The sequence below is a fragment of the Rhipicephalus microplus genome, chromosome 7 (genome assembly GCF_043290135.1).
Source record: "Rhipicephalus microplus isolate Deutch F79 chromosome 7, USDA_Rmic, whole genome shotgun sequence".
In the NCBI taxonomy this organism is placed as follows: Eukaryota; Metazoa; Arthropoda; class Arachnida; order Ixodida; family Ixodidae; genus Rhipicephalus; species Rhipicephalus microplus.
Window position 1 is genome coordinate 128,640,989 of NC_134706.1, and position 19,879 is coordinate 128,660,867.

At 44.7% G+C, this 19,879-nt stretch overlaps 1 protein-coding gene across 1 annotated transcript in view; it reads right to left on the reverse strand.

Annotated features, from left to right (window-relative positions):
• The window catches only part of LOC119182255 (cytochrome P450 3A8-like), a 42,798-nt gene extending 23,163 nt beyond the window's left edge, over positions 1-19,635 (reverse strand). The window contains exons 1-5 of the mRNA XM_075868290.1: positions 19,521-19,635; positions 6,430-6,526; positions 5,779-5,831; positions 5,161-5,257; positions 249-374 (exon numbers count right to left, since the gene is read on the reverse strand). Coding sequence (XP_075724405.1) covers positions 249-374; positions 5,161-5,257; positions 5,779-5,831; positions 6,430-6,526; positions 19,521-19,576 — 429 coding nt within the window. The 5' untranslated portion in view covers positions 19,577-19,635. The remainder of the gene's footprint in view (positions 1-248; positions 375-5,160; positions 5,258-5,778; positions 5,832-6,429; positions 6,527-19,520) is intronic.
• Between the last annotated feature and the right edge of the window lie 244 nt (positions 19,636-19,879).

Genomic DNA, 19,879 nt, shown 5'->3' on the forward strand with positions numbered 1-19,879 from the left:
TCGCCAAGCTCGAGGGATCCTGCATAGCGCTTTAGATTTCGTTTGAGATTGGCAGTTTTCCTTATTTAAAAAAGTTAATAAATATTTATACGCACTCTGTTGCAGCTTGTATGTCATCTTTTCGGTGACTTTAATACTTATCTTCGAATTGTGCAGCTGCCGTCAAAACCTCTTTTCCCGTGCCCGCTTCATCGAGTGCCAGTAATGTGGTATGATGGGCTACCGAGGTGAATAACGTTTCCGCTCACCTTCTTCATGTTGCTCGTCGTGAAAGCGGGCGTCAGAAGACTGCGCATCTTCTTCCAGCGCTCTCCCTGAGCGTGGAGAATGCTTCCTTTGTTGATCGGATGAGTGCTCGCGAAGCTGGACCACACCTGTAAGTGTTCGTACGCCTTAACATTTATTGCTTCGCTGTGAATTGGTGAAGTCCCTACGCACTTTTCGTGCATGGTTGAGGCACCATTCAACGTTGCGAATACAGAACCAATACAACATAAATGAACAATGAGGATTCTTTTTTCATGTGCAAATTATGAGAGTTGACGATGCTTGGCGTGTGCCCGATAATTTGTTTTGATTATTTATTACAGCGAAAGGTGTTATAAGATGACAACTAGGGCCTCGCGCAGTGCCGTAGTTGTCCAGCACCACCACCGGTGCCTGTAACCACATCGCGCTAAATCGAAAAAAAAAACCTAGCATCAATGACACAGTAGAGTTCCAACCCAGGTCAGCTGGGTGCCAGCCCAGTATTCTACAACTAAGCCAGGCTGTTTTTCTGCTTATTGCTTCTTCATAGGCGCGCACAGCAAACTACCAGCGCAACAAAAAGAATGATTTTTGATTTGATATGTGGGGTGTAACGTCCAAAACCACCATATCATTATGAGAGACGCCGTAGTGGAGGACCCCGTAAATTTCGACCACCTTGGGTTCTTTAACGTGCACCTAAATCTGAGCACACGGACCTACCACATTTCCGCTTCCATCGGAAATGCAGCCGCCGCCACCGGGATTCGATCCCGCGACCTACGGGTCAGTAGCCGAGTACCTTAGTTTCTGAACCACCGTGGCGGCGCACAACAAAAAGAAGTAGTAACAGTCCGACACAAACTAAAATTCCCTAAGTGCTGCCAATAGCTCCACCCTCGACAACCACTCAGGTGCAATCTCCAGAGTTTTCTGCAGTTCAACGCACTTGGCCATACATTTACGGAAATACATTCGTGCAGGTCATTCATCCTGATCGCAATAAAAACCCGCCATACGGGCCCGCCGTAAACAGTGAAGGCCACATAGAATAATCAAATCAAAAGGCATTCCTTTTTCGTGCACTATTGACAGAAATCTCATAGCATAAGAATTTAAAGGTAATTCTTTCTTTAACGTCCTTGGAAGTACATCCCAAAAATATACTTCCTCCCAACAATGTTAGAAAACATGGTTCATAGTTAACAGTTTTTCACAGATAAGGCAATTTGTCCCCCAAGGTAGGTAAAAACCACGGTCAGCTTTAAATGTCCCGACAGATAATGTACAAGAAGGACTTCGCGGCAGGAACCACTTGCATTCTCTTCACTCGTTTAAGCACATCTTGCGCTTAACCTCCAGTGTACATAGCATGGTACAGGAGTTCAGGTAAAACAACATCACACACATCTTTGCACAACTTTTTTGCGAGTGACTGAAAACAAATATTCATATGAAAATTTAACAGATAAAAGCCGTGCACTTAGATTAACCTTCTTAAGACACCCGCCGACAGCACCAGTCATGTCGTTGGTTTGAACCACATATCCAGGTAAATCCCGCATCAGTCTCAGTTGGCGCACTGTGCGTAAGAAAGAATCCCTTGTGAAGCGAAAAAAAAAGAACCTTATGACTTGGCATATGAAAGATGTGGCAAACCCAGCCCTCCATGTTTCACTTTTCGAAACAGATTAGTTCGACTGCATCTCTCCCAGTTCGAGGCCCACACGAATACTGCGAAGATGCGATGGGGCATCTGTATGTTTGCCCTTAAACCATGCAATACTTGCATCACTTATCAAAGTTTTGAGGCAAAGAAAAGACAGTCACCCTCAAAAACACTGACAGATGATTACCGTTGCATCTATCGGCTTTCGTCCGGATTTGTTTCGCTTGTTCGTGCCAGTAGTTCTCATTATCTTCATAAAATTCCAGTGGCACCCCAAGGTACTTGACAGGTGTGGTCATCCATTTACATTGACAAAATAGTGGGTCTTGACGACCACTTTCCATGCCAGAAACCCAGAAGCTTTCCCCAGTTTACTAGACTGTAAGTTGCATTGCCGAACCTTTTAACTACAATGATAGTAGTAGTAACACTATCTTGATCGGTACAGCAAACAGCCACATCGTCGGTATACACCAAAATTTTAACTTGGGATTCTTATAATCTAAAGCCATGAATGCTACTGTTTTGAGTTATTGCTAAGCACAACGATTCTATATATAAACTGATCAGTAGGGGATTCATTGGGCAGCCCTGACCGACAGAACGCTTTATGTTAACTGTATCTCCTAGCGTCTTGTTGATTTCCAGAATGGTCGTGCAGTCCTGGTATGCCACAGATACCCCATCTCTGAATACAGAATTAACGTTGACATGGTCAAGAATGGAAAGCAGAAGGTTACAAGAAACACAATAAAAGATTTCTCGAGATCAATCTGTAGAATGGCTACCTCTCCTTGATTGGCATCTTAACACTCGAGTACGCAGCGCATCTTGTGTATATTGGTCACAATGGAGCGTCCTATAATCCCTCATGTTTGGTGGGGCCCTACCCATTCTTTGATTACCCGTTGAAGTTGTCGTGCTAGTACTTTCAATAAAAAGTTTGTAATCACAATTAGTCAGGGATTCAGGTCTATACGAAGAAGCAAATTTTAACTTCTTTGAGTGTTCTGTCTTAGGTATCAAAACTATATGTGCTTCACTGAAGGACATAGGGAGGCCATTGGGTTTATAAGCTTGATTGAAGACATCTGCGTGTACTTGGGATAGTATTTTAAAACTCCTTATCAAACGAAGCACGAAGCCCGTCCGGCCCGGAAGATTTACCAGGGTTCACTTTATCTATAGTCCTTTCTACTTCCGTTGTTGTTATGATTACTTTAAAGCTGATTTGGTGTATTCTGACAAGTTCGGCGTTTTGCTAAGGAACTCTTGCTAAATGCCTCTGAATCAATAGGCGCGGCAGCGAAGAATACCCCGTAGTGTTTGTCAAACGCTCGTCCTTTGCTCTCATTGTCTGAAATTTAGATACCGTTGACTTCAATGACATTTGTATGATTTCTTCTGGCATTACTCTTTTCTAAACCAAGTGCTCGCTTAGTCGGGCGATCATCCACAGTCATTGATGTTGCTCTGGCTCGCACCAGCGCTCCGCTATAGCGTTTCTTCTCACATACCTCTATACTCTGTTTGATACTCCTCAAATCCTCCGCATATACTCCGGGTTTTTACATTTAAAAGCTGTTAGCCTCTCAAGTGTTCATCTAAGCTCTTTCTCCTTATTTTAGATTCAAAAGACAAGATGCTAGATATCTCTTGCTTGGGACTTGTTAGCAAACTTGCCTCGGGCAGGCTTTATGTCGGTAAAGTAATTGCGTTAATACGACTTATAAAGCGTTTTAAACCAGCGAAACAACAACCAGTCGTCACACAATGCTTATAGTGTAATGGATGGGTAGTCCAATCCTTGAACCAATTACAAAAGCTTGTTTTTGTTCACGTATTAACTGTGGTGCATACCAATTTTAGACACAATTCCTCATCGTCGATAGCCACTGCATGAATAATTGGGACAAAATTCCTCGCAAAAGTTTAGCGGACACCACACTTCTCAGAAGAATGACGAAAAATAGCATAGCGAATGCCAGTCTATTACCCAAAAGTTTATTAATGCCGTAGTAGGTACCGAGCAAATGTGTTTCCAGCCATTACGCAGTGATTGTTTAGAAAAGGCTCTGAAAGGCCGCTATTCTAGCTTACGATGTGACTTTGCTGCGCCTTCCGCGCAGGCCTGGCGCTTTTTATTTATTTCTCATGGCGCAATGTTCCCTCCTAGCTTTCTCCTCCTTCACTGTCGAGTACAGCACCTTGGTGCTTGTGCTCCACGCAACAATGCTGTTGCTCCAGGCAAGAACTACCACCGCCATTGTAACAGTGAGACGCAGTGACGTAAAATAAGTGGCCTCGATTTCACAGTGTAAAGGGACTCTGCAACACATTTTGAGCATGGTGAGAAAACGCTGCCGATCGGTGGTAGTGGCCTCCCAACAACACGCGAGCCAAATTATATAGCGCAGCACGTGGCTTGAAATTCACGATAAATTATCAAAGTCAGCTGAAAATTGCTATCTGTTCTCTCAAGAAATCACGAAATATGCAAAAAAAAACCACACGTAGCAAGCCCATCTATCAGCCATTGGATGAATTCAACACGGCGCGCTCACTTGTTACAAAGATTGCCGCGGGAGGCCGCTACTTGTTCACGCGTGCGCGCCCAATCAGACAGAAAAATGCCGCGCATACAAGGAAACGAAAAAAGAAAAAGTACTTAAAGTCAGGAGGCCGCGTGATGTTTCTCTTTAGCCCTGCAATTCTTCCCTGCTCAGCTTCCAGCGCTTTAGTCCGGACGAGAGAAGAGAGAATGCAATTGCAGCATGCCACATACATTTGTAACTCCGCTCGACTGGACAGATTCTTAAAATTTTTGCGGCGTTGAATTCGTGAGGCAATTAGCTTTTCCAGGGAATTAATTTCATGCTTACTTGAAAAAGTGTTTCAGGGCCCCTTTGAGGACGCATGTAAATGACACTGGCCATAACGATTAAAAGTGTCACTTTTCGCTCGTGATAGCAACATTTTCCAACATAGACGCAAAGAACATAGCGCTGTTAACTCGTGATATGATGTATCGATAAATTAGTACACGCGTAGCACCAGGTTAGTCTTATCTAACTCCGAATGAGTGTTGGGTATGATACACGGGAATTTGGGGAAAAGTATTGTGATAAAAATTTCCCGGCATTATTCACTTTAAAAATTCAGTTTGAAAGCATAGCAGTAACATTTATCAGGGGTCTATTGGCATGCCAAAAGCTGCACGAATTATGGACGTTTATGCTCACCCCTCGGCCATGAAAATTGTGGAAATCTTTTATTTGGATCTTCTTGATAAGCTCCGGGTCTTTCACGATAAGAAATGGGTGAGCACCGTTGTAAAAACTGAAAAGTGACGTCGAAAAGAAGGTTACATGAAGAGGACTTAGCTTAACCACAATGTGCTGGGTCGAAAGTATATCTTGTAACGATAAAATCACAGTTCAGGAAACTCGCCACATTCATTGTGTCTTTTGGGGTATCGCAAACGTTTTTACATGGCGCTGACTTTTGAACCTGAATGAGAAATTTCGGGTAGTCGTCATGGCGATAACGTGCCCGTATTTCAACGCAGAGTGTTGCACTAAGATACCCTGAATATGAAATGGCCAATCATTAAGGTAAATATTGTACTGCACTCCACGTTTTTCTAAAATATTTATGCTTTACACAACGAACCACTAACTACTGTGTAAAGCACAAAAAAAAGCTATACCATACTAAAGCCAAATACGAGCCCTTCTCCAGGTATAAAGGTTTCCGTTATCGTTGCCAATTAGCTAACATTGCTTCAATTTAGTTTTCACGAAGCGCATTTCTGCAGAAAACAAAATGCTTACGAAAAATAAGAAAACTCGTACACGTACCCAACAATGTCACCATATTTGTCCAGCCATTCCTTGTATTTATCCAGTGTTCCCTACATAAGAACAACGGGATCAACTGCTAGAATACACACAATAGAAAAATCAAACGGTTCAGCTCTCTCAAATTGCCTCTGTCGATGCTTTTAATACACTGTTTTGACATTTACGGCACTTTAGATTTATTTTCCATCAGTAAGTTAGCCAGCTTTATAATATCAGTTAATGTTCAGACGATATCTTTGTGTCCCACACCACGGTAATAATGGTCACAAGTTTTTCACGTGGGAACAATAAAGTCCCTCCATGACAGAGTTTTTTAGAGCATTTAGTTTTTTTACCAGTTTGAATGGTTTTTGGACAGCTTTATTACACTTAGAAAACAACAGAACGCTTCAGAGCTTCGAAAATCATGTGACATTCACTTTCAGGAACTCTCGAGTGACTTACCAAACCTGTTTAGATTTTATGTGAGGTTTACTTTTAGGGGAATTCTGAAATAACTTCAGAAATCTGGTTCAGCTTTCACGTGACGTTCATATTGGCAACAATCTCAGATGGTTTCTCACTCTCGGTACATGCTGTACTCGTTACAAAAAATTGACCAACCGCTGCTTTGCGTAAACACGTACTCGGAGGACATTTCGCCTTTACCTTCTGTATAAGTTCGGATAAGTTTCCAGAAAGAAAACTTGGTGGGGGACCTGGAATTCCAAGGTCTTCAAAGAAGGAAAACCGCCTCCTGCGTTGTCTGAAAAACACAAAACACATAAGGCTGTGATCATTCGTTTACAGCCTATTTATTTTTATAGCTTCTTTATCTAAAAAAAACCGAGTTGCGTAACGAAAGCATACACAAAAGTAAAGTCATGAGTGCTTCTTACAACAGCCTGTCATTAGTCAATAAGTAAATAGAGATGTCATGAGCCAACAGCAGTGGCCGCCATTATGGTCGGGAACGTGCATGACTGCAATGGCGTACTCACATAGGCAAGTTAACCGCCGTTACGAACAACGACGGTGAACCGCGCGGAACCGCAGTGAGCGCCAACTATGGTTCACCGATTTAACACACATTTAAAACGTCCTCGGTTAAAGCCAAGGACGCCTTAGAGGTGTGTAACCACTAAACCACGGTTGCCATGCTCGGTTGCCTACAATCGCGGGGAGCGGCATATCCGCGGTTTCGCACACCGTGTAAGATAAGCGAGCCATGGTTCGCTCAAAACCGCAATTACGTTAACCACAGGCTGCCTGCGTAACAGAGAGTGTAAGTGAGCACTTTAAAGAGTAACCGAGTTATACGGGGCAGACTTGGCGCTCCTCTTACAATACTGGGAAGGGCCCCTCCGCCTGCACCCCTCTCTGCTCGCGCGCATGCCTATCAATATGAGGGACGCTGCAGATCAGACAAGGAAGTTTTCGGATAGGACTTAAATATAGGCATATCCAAGTACAGTGGTAATCTGAGCTTTTTTAGGTAAATGATGTTCTATGTAGCAGTGAAGCCAAAGGGAGTGCCCCCTCGATTTCTCTGAGCGCAAAAACCTCGCGTATGTCGATGATGCTGGCTTGAACTTCTCCTACAGTCATTGCTATCCCATCTCTCGTATAAGCAGGACACGTTTCAGAAATACAAAAAAATCTATTATATGTAGCGCTCGTTCTGTCGTACTTTCGTCTCCTTGTTTTGAGCTGTGGCTTCACAAAAAGTTCGTTTTCTTTGTAATTTGTCATGTTCTGTCTTAGTTGTTTGGCATCTCTTAAATATATGGTGGTGCAAATAAGGGAAGACAACAAAGCCATGAAGCCGTAAACTGATTGATTTGGAGGTCCATGTAATTTGTGGTTTCATTCAAACTTAGCGCAGAAGAGTAGGTGGTCCTAAATGTAATTGTATTGCAAAGCTGTACTAAGTGGAAGCTTCTCAGGTTGAGACTCTTATATGGTGCGGTGGTTTAAAAAAATCACAGCATATCTGCGGAGTGAGTGATGAGTGTGACGAAGCGTCCGTTGGTCCATACATGCTTCCGGACACACGGACGGATGAATAGAATCACGGACGGGAGCACGGAGGAAGGGATGGATGGATGAAAGGACGCACGGGTGGACCCACGGAGAAAGAGACAAACATAGAGATGTACGGTGGCACGGACGGATGTACAAATGGACAAACAGACAGATGGAAGCGCGGATGGACGGATGGACAGACGAATGGACGGAAGCATGGATGAATAGACAGAATGACGCACGGACGGACTGATGGATGAACGGACTATCTGTCTGTTTGTCCGCCCATCTTTTTGTTTGTCGGTCCATCCATTCCTCTGCCTGTCTATCCGTCCTTCCGTCCATCCTTCTGTATGTCTATTAGTCCGTCCATCTGTCTGTTTGCCTGTCCATTCGTCCGTCCGTCTGTCCGCCACATAATCAAACTTATATGAAACTAAACCACACGGAACACGCGGTCACTTCATCTATTGATCATTTCACATACAGCAACAACATTGCGCCACATAGCGAAGATTCTTAGAAGTAAGGCGTAGCTGGACTGAGCCCCAGCGCAGATGGATAGAGCCACAGAGCAACGAGCTCCGCCCATAAAAAAAGGGAGGGTTGGTTTCTTGGTGGATTTGATAATCGATCTCTCTTGGACCCCAGCGGTAAAGTACGTGAAAAAGGGGCTGCCTGCCATTTGCGATTGTTTAGGTTTCTTGCCGGCTAAACTCGGGGAGTGTCCGTCGAGCGTAGGTTACACCTGTACAAAGCACTATCTGTTGAAACCCTGCGCTTCAGCCTGCCTGTAATACCTTCCAACTCGTGCAAAAATTGGGGAACCCTTAAGCTTCGCCTTTAGGAGTTGAACGCGATTCGCAACTTTCACGGCTTATATGTGGCGCTAACCTACATCCAACATGGCTGTCGTTGAGATGATCGCCCCGAAAGAGACAGTACCGTAGAGTACACTTTCGGCTGCAATATGTGGCGCTTCAGCGACCTTTTGATTTATGGTTTTGAGATTGTAGGGGAGCGCCAACATAATATATAAGGTGAATAAATTCTGGGTACAACAGGGTAGAGAAATATGCGCAACATTGTAAATAAGGCACACACGTGCGCACGCTCTTCATGAGGCGTTGTGCGTAATCGTGCGCAATGACTGGTGTCACGTTGAAAAAGTGTTATACTGGGAGTCTCAGAACAAATTTCTCAGTAATCTCAGAAACATTTTCGGAGACGTGATTTGCCTTACAGTTTTGATTGCATTGTATTCTGCGCAAAGCTTGTACAGCTCACCTAGAAGCGCGAAGCAGAGTAAGCTGACGAAAAAATTTGTTTTTGAATTCCGAAGCACAAGCACCATGTCATATTACCAGATAAAAGATTTGAGGATGCTTTCTTGACCGAAATAAAAACAACTTAATATCAAGAAAATGATTTCGGCAAGCAGCACGAACGATACCTGTGGTTATATACAGTTCTCACGTTTAAGAGGGGTCGTTCTCATTACTATTCTATGCTTCAGTGTTTGATAAGTACAAAAGATAGCATGGTACGGGACAGAAGCGACAAAAAAAAGAAAAACCGCCATCAAGAGGTAAGACTGAGCACAAATTGCTGCAGGTCATAGAGGTCATGGTCATGGAGGCATTTCGCAGGCGCCTCAGATGTGCAATAATGCGAAAAACGTTTTGAAACCGGTCCTTTCATTCTATTCTATAGGCGGACCGCTTTCGTAATTTAGTTCTTGTTCTGTTTGCACAGCGACCGTGTCGAGCAGACGATCTAAGCAACAACTCCAAATTATGAACTGAAACCTCAATGTTGCTGTGCTTGTACAAAAAATGGGTGCTGCACACATTCACGGGCGTTATTTGCCTGTTAATTTTGACCTTCTTAATCTTTCATGGCTTTTTGGGGCGCTAGTTTGAACAAGAGGTTTTACTTTTTCTTACGGTGTACGTAGGCTAGGAGCATCGAGGCTCGCAATCAGCCGGATTTCTCTCTACTTTCTCTTTACCTTGACCAACCCAAAGGGTTCCGGTAATTTCTAGGCCGTCCAAAACGTTGTAAAACGACCCCAAGTGCAGTGAAACAAGCAGCAACGACTGCGGTTTGATGCTGGTCCAAAACACCGATCATCTTAACAGAGCTTCCAGCCGCCACCGCAGCACGACGCCACGGTGCCTGGAAGTGGCGAATAGCGAAATCCGGCCCCTAGTGAGCCATTCAACCGCTAAGCGCATATTTATTAATATGATTTGTTACATACACACACACGGGCGCACACAGACAGCACACAGTAGATCGTACCAGCACACGCGCGCGAATGGTACATACAGGTTTCTGATCTAAAGCGAGTCGCATGACCTCCAAGATACACGCCACGTGCTCACATTTTCGGAGGCCATAAAGAGCCTCACAATGCCTCACAGATAGCAGCACATTATCCAGCGTTTGCTGTTTGCTTGATCAACGCCTCTAGAAAGGCATGATGTGTTTTCCGCTAGATAGACACAATTGTCCATTTTCAGAGCTGTTTCAAAGTTCCTGTGTGATTTTAGCGGCGATGGCTGCACTATCCTGACCTTTTCAACGTAGTTTAGGGCTCCCCCAAATGCACTTACAAATCGCCGAATGGGCTCGTTTTCGTCGTGACACCTGCAGAACAAAATGCGTTAATGGGGCCCTGAAACACTTTCTAAAGTAACCATGAAATGAATTCACCAGAAGAGCTTATTTCTCCACGAATTCAACGCCATTAAGCTTTTGAGGATTCTTCCAGTGCGAGTGAAATCACAAAGATTTGTCGCATGCGGCAATTGCACCATCTCTCGTCTGTTGTATTTCGCTCCAGTACGTTACCCAGACAACACTGCGTCTCTCTCTTTTCGCGACGGAGGATTGTCGGACGCACTGAAACGTGCATAGGTCAAAGTAATGGAGCGTGGCGTGTGCCTTCGAGTATACATGGCAGGACCGGCGCCTGGCGTGGCAACGCCGACGTGACGCGATTAAATGAACGCCCGCGAGCACGCGCAACGCGTCACGTCGAAATGTATTGGTGCCTTCATTGTGGCATCTAGTCATGTTCTATATTGACACGCATCTCATGATTATCATGTATGCACTAGTCACATACCTTCGTCATAGATTGGCGTCACGTAATACAAAATTTGGCATATGTGAAGCTTGCGAAATGGCCGCCAGCGCCTCGTAGGTGTGGAATGTAGTAATTTTGTTACATGACACGCATGTCGTCATTATCATGTTTGGATGTGTCATTTACCTATATCGTCCACTCGCGTCACGTAATATCGAGTTTGGCACATGTAAAGCTAGCGAAACAGCCGCGAGCGCATGCGCAGCGTAGCAGGTAGTCATGTTGTTACATGACATGCATCTCATTTTTATCTTGTTTGCATCAGTATCATACCTTCGTCACCCATTCTTGTACCGTAATACAAAATTTGGTTTAAGTGAAGGTAGCGGAGCGGCCGCCAGCGCATCATGAGCGTGGCACGTAGTCATGTTGTTACATGAGACGCGTCTCATGATTACGAGGTTTGCGCCAGTCACATACCTTCGTCATCCATTCACGTACTGTAATACCAAATTCGGTATATGTGACGCTAGCGAAACGGCCGCGAGTGGATCATCTGTGCGGCATGTAGTCATGCTCTTACATGACACGCCTCTCGTGATTATTATGTTTGGATGTGTAATTTAATCATGTCTTCCGTTCGCATCACGTATTACCGAGCTTGGTACATTTGAAGGTAGCGAAACGTCCGCCAACGCATCGTGAGCGTAGCATGTAATCCTGTTGTTACATGAAACGCATGTCATGATTTTCATGTTAGGGTCTGTCGCTTGTGTTTGCCATGCAATCATGTCATACCGTACTAGTTTTGCAACATGCCAAGTGAACGAAACTACTGCAACTGCTGCAGGACCATGAAATATAAATCCTGACATTCATGACATACATATCATGATTTTCATGTTATAACTAGTCAAATATATTCTGCATGCAAGCATGTTATGCCATACCAAGTTTTGTATCGATAACATTATTTAGACGGCTACGAGAGCTAAAAGTCTTAGGCGGCAAGATAGATGGATATATACGCTCGAGGAGGAGGAGAAAAACTTTATTTATCACAAGAGGGTAAGGTGCGGTTGTGGAGTGTCATGGGGAGCCAACCCAGCGTAGGTCTCCGCTACCCTCTTGGCCTAATCCAAGATCTGGTCCTGAACCTCTGGCGCCGAGCTGCACATAGAAGCCCCCCACTGCTCCTTACTATCATATTGTAGAAAATACGGTGGTGGTTTTCGAGTACACCTCCACATGATATGGTCTTGCTTAGCTCCTTGTTGACAGAAAATACACAAAGAGGCGGTTGTATAAGATGGCGAGAAGATGGGGTAAGAAATGCACGTGTCTCTAACTGGCGCCATGGTATTTCATGGTAGCGCGAAGCTCCATGTTGTAAGGGGGGGGGGTATATAGTGCCCTGTAGGCGGTAGTGATTTGTGATATCGTGGGAGGTCAGAAGACGATCTCTCGCGCTGAAAAAGGCCGCGTAGCCTAAGGCGCCATAAGAGGCCTGCGCTCGGCCGGTCATTCTTTGAGCACAGGTATAAGCCGCCTAATTGTCTCTATGACAGCAACCTCTTGTGTGCGAGGGTGTTTCTCAAGAATCGAAAGGGCAGTTGATGAGATGCGACCTACACTGAAGTTACGTATGGCAGTTTTGTAGTCCATTACAATCATAGTGATATTGGGGATGGACTGATCTAAAGTGATCGCAGCCTCCTCTGCCTCCTCTGAGGAGTTGAAAGTGATGGATGTCGTTGTGAGCACCTTGCCGTTATAATAGACAGCAGAGAGGGCATAGGATTAGGAGGATGGATATTCTGCCGCATCGATATAGAAGACGTCATTGGCTCCATGCAATTTTTCTGAAGAGCTTTTGCTCTTTGGATTCGATGCTTAGTATGAATATATTGGGTACATGTTTTTAGGTAGGGGCGGTATAAGTAATTGTTTGTGTATGTGATGGGCAATGTTGTATTTATATTTGGTGAGTGAGGTGAAGTTAATTCGTGTAGACGATAAAATGTGGCGACCTGCACTAGTGGTCGTGATCCTTGCGTATTGAGCTGTTAAATGGGCTTCACGGATTTAACGTAGGGTATTTATGACTCCAGTCTGGTGGAGTCGTGCGTTAGAGGTAGTGACTGCAATGCCTAGCGCGTTTTTGTACTCTGCAATGGAGGGTGTTGACCAATTTTTCCTCTGCTAGTTTAAGGTGAAGGTAAGGGAGAGTATATGTGATTTTACTAACCACAAAAGCTTGTATTACATGAAGTAGCTCTGACTCTCGGAGCCCTCCATTTTGCCCCGAGATTCTTCCTACCATTTTTAAGGTGTTTTCAACGGTACTGCGTAAAGCTTCGAGTGTGTGCGTATTGAGTGAATTGTTTAAATAAGTAAACCTAGCACACGAATGCGTTATACTCTTGGAATGAGGCACCCATTTATGTGAACTTCGATCATTGGAACGTGTTTGTTCCGAGGATGAGTTGGTAGAAGGAGTAACTCTGATTTACTCCGGGTGCAATAGAGATTCACCTGAGATGTTAGTGTTGCTATTATATCTACAGCTGTTTGTAGGGTGTCTTGAATATATCCATCTGAGCTTCCTTTCATCCATAAGGTGATATCATAGGCATAGATAGAGAAGTTCAAATCAGGGATACGTTGAAGACCGTTGGGTATAGGTAGCATAGCGAGGTTAAAAAGGATTGGAGAGAGCACTGGCCCTTGAGGCGTTCCGAAGCTGCCTTGTGTATTGGGTGAGAAATGTTCTGATCCTAAAGTTAATGTAGCTGTGCGGTCTGTGAAGAAGCTTCTAATGTAAGAGTACGTTTTAGGGCCACAAGGAATGCGGTTGAGGCCAGCATATATATAGCTGAGTGGGGTACCATATTGAATTCTCCATGTACGACGAGTCCAAAGATCGCCTGAGTATCCTCGCTCTGGTTAGGAGTTATGATGTCGTGTTGAAGGCGAAGTATCACATCTTGCGCCGAAAGTGATGCTCTAAAGCCAATAATTTCTGGAGGCAGTGGTCCATTATCCTCCACGTGTCTCAGGAGGCGTGCGAGCACAACATGCTCCATAGTCTTTCCGAAACACGATGTTAAGAAAATGGGCCTCAGATTTTCTACTAAGACTGTTTTGTTCCGTGTGAATAGAAATATGACTCTCGCATCTTTCTACGAAAGCGGAAGGGTGCCATTGTAAAAACAGTCGTTAAAGTACTCAGTGAAAGCTTTGATAGAAATAGGGTCAAGATTTCTAAGTAGTATGATGTTAACGCGGTCGGGGCCTGAAGCCGACGTGGTACGGAGTGTTGCGAGGGCGTGCCTAAATTCCGCCTGTGTTATCGGCTCATATAATGACTCATTAGGTTTCCCTGTGTAGGATGGTATAGAATCCTTACGTAATTTAGGTAAATGCAACGTGCGGATGTTATCGAAGAGCTGTCATAAATGGTGACTGAGCTCTTGTAATAATTTAGTAATAGCGTGGACTCAACACCTATTTGAAGATGTTCAGTCCACTCAGTAAGGTCTGCAATACGTGAGGGAGTGGCGCTCTTGCAGGTCTTTCTTAATTCTTTCCAATCTGTGAGCATCAGGGGTTTGGGTGCAATGGGCCAGCATTTTAGCTGTAAGGTAAATATAATAATATAATGATCACTGTCAAGATTACTTTGGGTGTTAGTCCAAACCATTGTGGGAGCATTGTGAGTGAGGGTAAGATTGGGGAATGTATCTTTGTTCACACTGCTCCCCAAATGAGTACAATGTAAAATGATGTGCCTGAATGTGGGGCCAGAGGGTTCTACCTTTCGGTGTAGATGCGGTGTAACCCCACGCTGGGTGAGAGGCGTTGAAATCCCCACTATGATGAGGGTGGGTTTGCCAGCCGAGGATGTAGCTCGGGCGAATAGGGAATCGAAGCGGTGGCTTTTCTCTTGTGGTCTACAATCAAATTGAGAATATATAAGAATGGTGAGTCAAGTTTATCAGGTAGTATTTGGAGAACGTCATGCTTGATATCGATGTCAGCAAATTTTGAATAGGTAACTATAAAGTGCTTCTGAGTTAAGACAGCAGTGTTTGGTTTGGTATCAGCCGGGTTTTTATGCGTTCTATAACCTGACAGCTGCACTACGCTATTTGTTTATTGTAATGTAATAGTGGGGAAAGGAGTAGTTTGTGATTTGATGTACTGCAGGAGCTTTGCCTTCTTTCGGCGAAACCCCCTGCAGTTCTATTGCCATACGACAAGTCCAGTGTGGTTACGAGGAGGCATTTTCCCTAGGTCGATTTGGCTTAGGTTGGACAAGCTCTGGATGGTTAGCGTGGACCATGTCGATCCACTGCGTGACTCTATCTAGGGTTTGTTTCATCGGTAACATGGCTTGTTGTATCGAGGACACGGATTCATGTAGCTTCTGCAATGAAGCTGTGGAGAAGGTAATAAAGTTGTCTAGTTTTTCCTCGAGTTTGCTTACTTTTTCTTTAACGTTATCAACCTTCTCTAGTTTCACTACGACTTGGTCTACTCGCTCTTCTAATGAATATGTGGGAGTCGAGACTTTTCGTTTTTGCGCAGGTGGTTGAGCGGGGTACCTAGTTATAGGGGTGTTTGAGGGAGGAGCTGGTGGCGGTGAGATCAGTGTCGGGGTAAGAGATGAGGCGGGGATGTCTGGGGAGGTAGATGGTTGTTTAAAGGAGTGAAGGTCTAGGCGTCGTTTTAGATTTTCTGCCCTCATTTTGCACTTTCACCCTGCAATAGTTTGAGCTGCTTTTGAATGGATCTTTCAAAGGAAACTACGTCAGCCCAGCTCACCTCATGTCCAAGGCCAGTCCGGTGGCTGGGGTCTTGACGAATGCTTTTGTTGCGTCTTCGACTGCGGATGCGGCTTTTTCAGCTTTGTTGTCTTGTGGTACTGGGTGAGCGTCCTCTAGGGGCGTTCTTGAGAGACGTGCTTGGATCGAGGAGTGAAGCTGCATCTTGCTCGAACGTTGAGTGTGTGCTTTAGTTTGGGCTTGCAGAGCTGTGAGCACTGGGGCGAGCCGGTGGGGTGCTCACTGTTGCACACTACACACTTAGGTTCACATTCGTTATCAAGGAGTGGGTTCGGAATGCCAAACATTGAACATAAAGAATAAGGGGCGCCTGGGCATACGTCTGGTCTGTGGCCAAGTTTGCGGCAGAGATTACAGGCTTCCTTCTTATCATTATAGGGCATGCATCTGGTGATGCTACCCTGATAGCTTATGTAGAAAGGCACGCGCGTACCTCTGAAGGTGACCAAGATGGGCATTGTGGAACCCTTCGGCGTCCTGTCAGGATGAGGCCTAGTCTGTCATAGTCCAATAGACTTGACAAGATGGTTTCAGGTGTGTGTTCCGTAGGAATATTACGGATGACCCCTCGGCAGGTATTACATGGATCGGTAATTTGGGGGAAAACTTCAAAGCTGCGCTCATCCATATTTATGGATTTGATATGGTGGTATCCTTCGGTGCGTTCCCAGTCCAATGTGCTTATAAGCAGAATATTGCTTACAGAGTTGATGCGGTATTAGTCACGTAGGAAGTTTGTGAGCGCTGCTGCTTTTAGGACGACATGTATGGGCTTCGGAAGGGGAGTGTCAGCACAAATGAGGCCTCCACGTATTCGCAGGACTATTTGTAGTCGTCCGCTGGAAGTAGAGGGGGTATGGGGGCACTACGACTAGACGATGGGAGAGCTTTCTGTGACTGTTCTTGCGAAGTGTTGATGGCAGGCGTCGATTTCTTCGGGGATGAAGTGGGCTTTCTGGCCCTGGCATACACTTGACGCCAGCTGCCTTCATCATCGCCGAGAGCTTCAGCGGAGGCAAGCTCCTCTCTCTCGGTGTCCTGTTAAGAGGGAGGGGGAGAGGAGGCAAGCTCCTCCCCCTCTCCATCCCAAGATGAATGACCATGTTGGTAGGCCTAGCCAGTAGGCCCACCGAGGTAGTGGAATACTGCCAAAAAGTCTATGTTCGTGGACGCTAAATGCGAAACACTCACTTGAAATCAATTCAGATGATGTGGTCGTTCCCGTAGAAAGCTTCACATTTGTTCAAGTTGCCATTGAATGACTTAAGCAGTCAGAAACAGGAGTTTTGTCGGAGCGCTAGCTAAACGTGGCCGCTCTGGGTGGCCTCTATGGCGCGTCTTTCGGATACGCTCGAAGTCACCGAATTTCGCTAAGAAATACTTTGCATTAAAGAAAAGGCCAGATCTCATGTAAATGAGAATCGACGTTATGTGAAGCATGCGGAGGGAAGGTGACCATGTTTCAACTGAGCGACACGTAATGAAATGACCCGAAATATATGTACAAATGTTTCATGCACAGAGATATGTTGAAGAGTTGCTGTTGTTTATATAACCAGTTGTTTGTACTTCCACAACGATGTCAACTGGAACATGCGTATTAGCAACAGCAGAAGCTTATATGATGCGCTGATGCTCGCGAAAATGCTGGCCCTAGACACTGCTAAATAAATGAACTTAAGCGCATGGCAGCTAACCACAATTGACGTGAACCCGACGTCACGCCTGTATCAAAGGAGTACATACGTAATCTTTATAAGATTGGGTAGGCAGCACTGCAATCGCTATTTACGTTTCACAAAGATTAGAGTCTATTTAAAGGCTAGTTCCGGGACCTGGCGTAACTCTGTGGTGAATTGCTTCATTGTCATGCAGAACGCTTGGATTCGGTTTCAGCTGGGGCCCTGATATTTTTTCTTTGCATTCTTCGGGTCAACGCTGCCGATGCCAGGTATTTCTTAACGTTGGCGCGTTAAAATTGCCCATGCCTGTTCTCGTCGTTACTGGGTAGATACTAATAATTAATCACCTGTGGCGTATACTCGCATACCAGTGGCACATACACGCCCGAGGGTATGTGCCGCTGTCCACGGGAAGTGTTTGATGGCATACGCGACGGCACTGTGACAAAATTCATTGTCTTGACCAGTGCATCACATTCGTCGAACCATTTACACCCCCCCCCCCCCATCACGCCAAACGGGTGACCACGAGAGCACCCAAACGTAAGCGGCTAGATAGATAGATAGATAGATAGATAGAGTGATTACATAGATAGATAGATAGATAGATAGATAGATAGATACGCTCAAATTCTCCGAAGTTCACTAAGAAATGCTTCGCCTTTAAAAGAACAAAAAAGAGGCAGAGTAAGTCCGATGACAATGGCCCCTTGTGATTTTTTTTTGTGTGCTTCAGCATATAAGACATCTGCATTGCGGCAGAGGCAACTTGTAATTCTCTTGTATACAACAATATTTTAACGCTTTTACAGCAGTTTCCAATGACATATGCACTTATTCACACTTTTTAAATCTTGTATATTTGAAGAACCAACGTATGCTTGAAACGGCAGGAGTGTGGCTAATTGCACACTGCACGTTGTGTTATTTCATGCCCTCGCCTCCGGTTGCTCTTTCTGAGGGATGCCTCATCACTTCAACCGCCTTCAAGATTCCCCAAAACATTCATGCTTCACAACCTTTGGTATGTAAAATGGTTGCGTAATTATTTCAAAGAGCAACTAAATGACCTGACGCATGCAAAACAGTCCGCGCACTAGGCACTGCACGTGCGCCAGCACCACATGTGGGTGCGTACACTAAATATCAACTTTTCTGTGCAATCCCAAGACAAGTAGCTTGCACTGACAAGGATAACAAACAATACCCCTGATTCGGTCAACGTGCTGCTTCCAAAAAAGCCTTTCTAAAAGCAACTAACAATTGCCCGATCTGAATATTCTGAAACGACCTGAAGCCTCTCGAGCGCGAGAAGATGACTAATCTTAGTAACAAAGTTGGAAAACAACAAACTGTACTTTTCAAAGACAAACTGAAGAATAAATGAACACCTAAAACATTTTATGACGCTGCTAAGCCGAACTATGTTGAAAAAAAAATGGCATCATTTGTTTTGCCTCTCCATGTTTTTTTTCGCATCCGCGGAGTAAGACATCCGTTATCTATGATTTAACAAGCCAGAAAGGAATTATGTACGCATTTCCGATCTGTCAATGATTGACGCTTGTATTCTAGTGATTAACGTTACAGATTACAAGAAGTGCTATGCGATGGAACATTAAAGTAGAGTCAATGTTCACAAACGAAGGAGTGAGCAAAGATATCTGCAATATTTTATGTTCCAAAATTGTTCACTGCCGGGTGCAGTAAATACGGCTTCGGTGAGGCGTCCAGTCATCCAAGCTACACCTAAGTACATTTTACCATGAGGTACAAAACAGGGTCAAGAAAGATGAACATAGAAATATGCCTCAGTTTACATTTTTATTGCAATACGCGATGTAAAAAGGGATAACTGAAAATAAGACGCTCAAACTGATAGCAGCGTCAGTATTACACCGAAACCTACACGCGCCAAGCAGTGTATTGAGCGTGCTGAAGCTAGTTTCTCGTTTATGAGGGCGATACGCACTTAAGTATCTGTCTGCCTCCCTGGGAAGTTTATGTGCATAAACTTGAACGCCTAAAGTTTCCTATTTATTCTTCCAAGGATAAAGAGTTCACATATCTGAGTTATATTCCTTTGAAACGTGCGTTCAAAGTAATACTTACATGAAGAACCATGTTGTGAACCCGACGATCAGGCTCAAGAGAAACACTTCAAGCATGATTCGCACGAGTGCGGTGCCCTTGTGGAGCCGAGTGTAACAACAAGAGTTGTGCCCGAAGGACGCTCTGCGTAAACGTTTTGTGGCCTCTAGCACGCACCTGTGATAACTACGCCAGAAGGGTTGTTCGCTTCTCCGCGGAGCCGGAAATCGTGCGAGTACGCACTTCATGGTGTCGCTGTTATTCATGATGTGAGATAGGTACTTGTTTCAACATACATATTCGCGCCCGCTACGTGGTATAATGCAAAATACGGAGTGAATCAACCCACTTTAATGTATATCAGTGCCCAATTAAGTACA